Source organism: Nematolebias whitei, chromosome 14, assembly GCF_014905685.2.
Source record: "Nematolebias whitei isolate Nwh7 chromosome 14, NemWhi1, whole genome shotgun sequence".
NCBI lineage: Eukaryota > Metazoa > Chordata > Actinopteri > Cyprinodontiformes > Rivulidae > Nematolebias > Nematolebias whitei.
The window spans coordinates 41201666-41208876 of record NC_056511.1 but is presented as its reverse complement, the minus strand read 5'-3'; the positions used below and the strand labels follow the sequence as shown (position 1 = coordinate 41208876).

The 7211-nt window shown below is 48.3% G+C and overlaps 1 protein-coding gene across 1 annotated transcript in view; it reads left to right on the top strand.

The window, feature by feature from the left end:
- Window positions 1-309: 309 nt before the first annotated feature.
- Window positions 310-7211, top strand: part of spns2 (spinster homolog 2 (Drosophila)) — a 116515-nt gene continuing 109613 nt past the window's right edge. Inside the window, exon 1 of the mRNA XM_037687710.1 lies at window positions 310-713. Coding sequence (XP_037543638.1) covers window positions 485-713 — 229 coding nt within the window. The 5' untranslated portion in view covers window positions 310-484. The remainder of the gene's footprint in view (window positions 714-7211) is intronic.

Genomic DNA, 7211 nt, shown 5'->3' with positions numbered 1-7211 from the left:
GACGTGATGTTTTTAGTCTAAAACTTTGGCCTGAAGTGCGGCGGGCGATATGCATGCCAGTTTATTTTCTGTAAGAGCTGTGTCTGATCCTCCTCGTGTCTCGTGCTGTCAGAGTGTTCTCTCAGCATCCGTCAGGTGCAGCAGCACCTCATCCTCTGCAGCAGACCGTCGGGGGGGGGAGGAGTTACAGCCAGGTCACCCCCCCCATTTTACACTACAGCTCTGGTGGTGGGGAGGGAGCGCGCAGCCGTCCATCACCGCGCACTGCTTCAAAATATGCTCCAAAGAAGCTGCTGCGCCTCCACACGCAGGACAGCTCTCCCTCCGCGACCGGCCCCCGCTGGAACCGGAGACCCCCTCTGAGCCCGCGCGGCTCCTCGGTGAACTATTTTCGTCTCTCCACCCACCCCCCCCAATCCCCACCCCCCCAGCTTCTCTCCTGTCTCCCCCTCCGTCTTCTACGCTGGATCTTTCGAGCCACAGAATGTGCGTGGAGAGCGACGGCTGCGAGCTGGAGGGCTGCGGTTTGGACGAGGTGCGCACGCTGTCGGGCAGCATGAGTCCCGGACTGAAGCCGGACCCGGACCTTCGTCCCTGCAAGCCGGGCCAGAAATTCCGCGCAGCGCTGCTCCGGTGCCGCACGCCCGCCGTGGCCGCGGGGATCCTGAGCTTTGGGAACGTCCTCAATTACATGGACAGATACACGGTGGCCGGTAAGACTCCGACTTCACGATCACCAGGTTGAGAGGAGCAGCTTCTAGTTCTAGTTGACTGTGCGCTCGCTGGCGGGCGGAACAATGGAGCTGTGCGCTCCGGGCGCGCGGCCGCTCGGCTCCGTCTACATGTCAGGATGATCACACACTGAACACCCGAGCCGAAGGTTCGAGTCCTGCTGGACTCACTCCGATCAATTAATGTCGAACAGATCTCTGTCCGCCCACCAACCTGCCTGCTGCATGCTTCCACTGTGTGCGTGTGTGCGTGCGTGAGGGGGTCCATCTGTCAGACCACTTTCATCTACTGGCAAAATGACAACCAGTCACGAGCTCGTGCTTGTTTATTGTGGGAATCTTTATGATGATGATGCTTTGCCCCGAAGGCGGGCGATAGTATTTTTGCCCGCGTCTCTGTGTGTGTTCATCTGTCTGTTAGCAAAATATCTCATGAACCACTGGACGCATTTGAATGATATTCACAGTGGGTTTACCTGAACACACAAATCATTTAAAAAGCTGTGGCAGGGGTGGATCAGTGGTTAGAACAGTCGTCCACCAGTCCAATGGGAGAGTTGTGGGGTTCAATTCCACCAGCAGTCACATGCTGAAGTGTCCCTGAGCAAGACGCTGAACCCCTCAGTGCCTCTGATGTGTGTCCCGTCAGTGTTTGAATGTGATTAAGCTCTGATTAGTCTCTGTAGAGATCTAGTATAGAGCTGTGTGAATGGGTAAATGAAGCACAGATTGTTGTAAAGAGCTTTGAGTGTCTCGATCAGACAGAATGGTGCTACAGTTCATTTAAGTGCTTAGGTTTTGGAGCCAGCCCAATTGAAAATGGCTGCCACAGCTAAGCGATATTAGCAAACACAAGAACAGTAACAGCTCAGGTGATTTCTATAAGTGTTGAATAAAACTTGGGTGTGGGAGTAGCTGAGACTGATTTTCAACTTTTGCTCAGAGCACCAACTGATGGAGCGAGATCTGTTTTAGAAATTCTGACATTTACTAGTCGAGTCCACGCTGTTATCACGTTATTAAATAAACCGCTGGATGGATTTGAGTGAAACTCTCAGCGTAATCACTGGATGTGCGAGGGATTAGGTGATGGAGTCGACTCGTTCAAGACAGTCACGTCGGCTCATTGATCTTAAATAACGCAAACGTGGCTCAGTCAGCTGAACAGACATTGAGCTAAAGTTTGACCTGGTAGTAGCTGAGGGTCATCCCCAACACATACTTGAAGCACGCATCGATCATGCAGTAAGGCACGAGATAGAACATGACTTCATTGACAGTTTTGATCAAAGCGAGAACCTCGTTTCTCACTGTTCCAGCTATCCCTTGTAGAGAAGAGACTGATTTGGGTTCAGGGTTGAAAGCTGTGCTCAGTGATCCGTGGTGCTGAATGCGTTCAGACGTCGCTGCAGCGCGGATCTTCTCGGTCCGAGCGCCTCGTCTCCTGGTTAGAATACAAACGTCTCGCTGACTCACTGACCACATGTGGCTGCGCTGCATGAAAATAAAATGGCTCGCGTCGCATATTTACAGCTCGCATTAGTCGTAACGCTCAGCTGTGAGTGTTGTACATGAAAATAACTGCAAGAACACCCCCCCCCACCACCACCACCACCACCACCATTACCCCCAAGTAGCCACAAGAGTTCATCACCCCTGACCCCTTCAGGTCCAGTCTGTCAGCAGCAGTGCTTCTTGCAGAGCTGCCTCTATCTAATCTTAGCATCTTCAAGCACCGTTCAGCCGTTCAGCCCCAGCAGGTAGGAGAAAAACAAACCCTTCTACCTCCTCCTCCTCTTCCTCCTCTTCCTTCTCCTCCTCCTCCTTCTCAGTCATTGATGAGTCAGTCCCACTCTACAGCAGCGATTTGTCCTCCTCTTTCCCTGCACCTCCTCACGCTTTGATCAGAGGGAAGCCCTCATTAGGCAGCTCCCCCCCCACACACCCCCCTATCTGAAGGGATGTCTATCAATAGTGACTTCCTTTTGCACTGTGACAACAGTCAACGTGCACAGAGCATGGAAAGAACACGCCTGTCAGCTTTTAGTTACATTTTAATCTTTATTAACCAACATTTTATCCAAAACAGGAAGTTGGTGTAGAAGAACGCTTCAGCAGTGAATGACACTGATTCATTCAGCGACCTGCGTCGTTGATTTATATTATAACTAGGGACAGGAAGTTGAAGCCACAAAGGATGAGCGCCCTCTAGAGGCTGGTTTAAGCCCCACCTGCTCATATAAACACAAGGAACATTTTTCTGATTAAAAGAATTAAAATAAACTTCAGATGTTTTTTTTTTTACTGTTGTTTTCTGTTGATTCACGTGTATTAAAATATGTTTAACAAAGTTCAGGTCATCTGGACGGTTTCTTTTGCTGCTGAGACGTTTCGTCCTTCATCCGAAGGACTTCTTCAGTCTGTTCACTTCTTCAGTTCTTCAGTTGACGGGGGAGAGGGTGGGTCATCTTATTACCAGCAAACTGTTTTTTTTTCCCACTCTGGGAGTGAGCTGTTTGTGGGATTCAGTTTGGTTTGGTGGCTCCTCAGGCTGAAGAAGTCCTTCAGATGAAGGATGAAACGTCTCAGCGACAAAAGAAACCGTCCAGATGAGCTGACTGAACATTGTTGGATTTATATCTGGATTAATGAGCATAAGCTTTGGTGAAATAAGTTTAGTTTGAATTAGTTGTGGCTTAAAGGGAAGCGTCCAGCTGCACTGTGGTCGACAGTGACAGCCTGTTAGGGCCTCACGTCTCCTGTGCACAGATGATGGCTTCAAAAACACAACATGGCGGCACGCAAAACAAAAAACAAAACAAGGCTTTGGCTTCAATTCAGAGCAACAGAAGAAGACAGAGACTCTGTCCATCTTTGTTAACGTGTCTTAAATACGTTCCTGTACATGAACGTTCAGTTGAACAATCGGTGTCGAGCTAAAATTTAGAGGTTTAATGTCAGCTGATGTAACGTCTTTGTTCTAGTTTGTTCTCTGTTCTCTCTGATAAAGAGACAAAGAACTACCGACACACATTTTACAGAACATCACTCGAACACATCACCAGACTGTCCCTTAGAGGGAAGGCAGATGAGGAGAAGAGTGGGAGCAGAGAGGAGGAAGGAGCATGAAGTGGGATGATGGATTCATCATCTTGGCCTTGGGGAGGGGCTGTAGTGCACAGAGTGGTGATGGGGGAAGGGGCTCCTCACCGCTGCTGGACAGTGTTACATCCTGTGTGGACTGCGTGTGCATCAGAGCCACACCTGCAGGGAGGACCAGAGACCTTCGCCTGCAGCTCCGTTTCTCCCTCCATCCCTCGTTAAGCTCCTGCAGTGGGAGCTGCAGTAATTAGCCAGGGGGTGAGGGTGGGGGTGGGGTGGGGGGTTCAGCAGTGCATCTGTTGCCAGCACGCCGCCTGCTTTGAGGTGCTACTTTTCTTCTTTCTTCTGCACCTGATTCAGCAGCAGGTCCCCAAGTCGTAGATCTTAACGTCAGTTAACGAGGAGTCGCTCTCTGCCATGTCAGGGCGGGCTGAGTGTGTTGGGAGCAGTGAGGGGAGGGGCAGGCTGCTGCAGTGGCTGCTGTCAGAGGCAAGTGGAGGCAGAACACCCCCACCCCTCTTTCCCCCTCTTTTCAATCAACGTCAAAAGGTCTTTGTACAAACAGCCATTACTGTAGAGTGTGTGGATCACTACAGCATTGTCAACAAGACAGGGTGACCATTCTGGACACGGGGGCTATTCTGATCTGCAACAATGATGGGAAAATGTCTCTCACCAATGCACAACAGCTCTGGTGACAGAATGATCCAACCGGCTCGGAGAAGACCCCCCCCCCCCCCCCCCACCCCCACAAAAAAAAAACAGCACCCAGAAACTCTACTTCATGATTTCAGCATTTCAGTCAATCAAGAGCTATGGACAAGTGGAGAAGACTTTTTGTCTTTTTGTCTTCCACTGCTGAAAGACCTTTGTTCTCTTTGCCTCTATCAGTGCATGTGTGTTTGGCTTTTAGCAAAAATATCTCATAAACCACTGGACGGGAAAGTTGCAAAGTTAATCGCTAAAAATACATCGACAATTGGAGCCACTACAATTCAAGATGGCTGCCTCGGCTAACAGTGGCCAACACAGAAAGAATTCGACCTGGGTCAGTTTTACAGATGTTGAGCTAAAGTCTGAGGTGGTAGTAGCTGAGAGCCATTTACAAAACATACTCTGAATGTGACTTCCTGCCATTTTACAAACTGGGATTACACACAAGCAAACCAGTTTATGTTGGATGGACTTAAAACCAGTATGTTGGTTTTTCCCCAACACTTCAATATTTACTGCGTCCTCGTTCTGGAGCGGCAGCTTCCAAACATTCGTTTTAGGAGACGTAAGCTGCTGCTTACTGGAACCCATGTTTTAGATCTCAACATGGTCGGACTCACGGGGAAACAAGTTTAGTTTCCATTTCACCAAACATTCAAACTTACACGATTACTTTCAGTCTGGAACGCAAGTGAATTATACAAGTTTTCCATCACTTTACCCTCGTGCCACATTCTTCCTCAGCTGTTTCTGTCAATTTCTTCTTCTCTGGTGTAATGTGGTGTGTTCGGCTGTAGTCATCAAAGGCCACCAGGGTTCACGTTTTCTGCTGGTTTTCTTTTGTTCCTGTGTGGTTTATCTCAGACACACTTACTGCATGGACCAGAACGGGCACAGAAAGTGAGACGGACGTTAGGTTTCGCAGGCGCAGAGGCAAACGAGGGTGTGAAAGAGCTGAGCTGTGCTCTGTGTGCCACATTCAAGATGGCTGCTGCACACAGCTCAACCACCGCAGCCAACACAAAAAAGGATAGAATCTGGTAAACTGACACGTTATCATTCAGAAATTTGGTTTAGTTGTAGCTTTAAGTCATCAAATTACAGTCCAAGTGCTGATTGTTTGATATTTGCTTTAAAATGTTGAGTCAACACTGTCAGTCTGTTAGTAAAATATCCCATGAGCCAGTGGACAGATTTTAGTTAAACTCTCAGAAAGTAATTACTGAGGAATCACTGGTACGTTTTTGGAGTGAAGTCAGTTTAAAATGACCAACATAACATAGATTTCACTGTAACCCAGTCAGTTCAACAGATATCCAGGTACAACTTGGTAGCACTGGTAGTTGCATGTGGCAGTAGCTGAAGTACCACACGATCTCTTCTCATCAGAAGATGATCTTAGTTCAGGACTATTCAACTGGTGGCCTGACTGTGGGCCATTTCCAGCCCACGGGTGACTTCAATCTGGCCCACTTCGTTTTTTGGGGAGTTCTGGGTTTAGGTTTTACATTCTCTTTATTGCATTTATGATTCAATGTAATAAAATAAACAAATTTAAGAGGTAACAGATCATTGTAAACGTTGGCTTATTTACATGATGATTTTAATCGCTGGATGTCCCCGAGCTGTTTGGTTTTCAGAAACTGTGGCCCCCTGAGCAGTTTTGTTGAATAGCTCTTGTCTTAGTTTACATCTTTTATGCAGACAAAGCAGAAACCTGGACCGTCTGGGTCGTCTGAGGTCATTCGCTCACCTGTTGCTTGAAGTGTGGAGGTGAGAAGAGATGGAGAGCTGAAAGTTGAAGTGGTGTTTAGAGCAGTCGGAGAGTTGATTCACTCCAGTACTTGTGCCTGCAGCTGTTTGAACCCCTGGATACTTACACTCCTGTTGTCTGTTGGAGAGCGTAAGAGCTCGGAGGTTTCAAAGGCCTCTGCGTTAAATTTAATTTGAGGCGGCTCAAATACCCTGAATCCTTGTGTTGGTCCCAGCAGACAGCCCGAGCTCCTCCACAGCCTGTTATAAAGAAGAGATTAACTGTTTTATTTTTTTCTCAAGAATATTGGGATATTTCAGGCAGACGTCGAGCACTTAAAGTTATTTGCTTCCTCAGTAAGTAAAGCACTGATGTGTTTTAAAGCTGCCTCCCTCGTGTGCGAGCAGAGGGGCAGTTTGTGGGGTACGGTCTGCAGCCTAATCTGCACCGGACTGAAATGTCGGGGAGCGGTAGATTAACTTTACTGCAGGAGTTTTAGTCTGAGTCGGCCCAGTCAAGCTGTCATTTTAAGGATACCTGGTTTCACCCCATTGAAGCGGTGCAGGACCTTGCATGTGAACCTTTGGTGTTTTGAGTTCAGACACAGATGAGCCTGTGGTATAATCCTCTTAAGGGAAGCTCTTTTGTTACTAACACACACAAAAACGGACAAAGCTACATATCCTGTCTGACCAGCCAGGCAGATTAATTCCTATTAGCTTCGTCCAGTTTACTTTGTAAATGACTCATAATGACTGTCCACGGGGGCCCGGCACTGTCCAAGTTCCACCAGCTCCACCTAAAGCAGGGGTCTGCAACGTGTTCAATGAAAAGAGCCATCGCTGCCCCTTGACTCACCAAGTAAAACGTGTCTGAAGCTGCGAAACCGGCTACAACTGGGATTATCAACT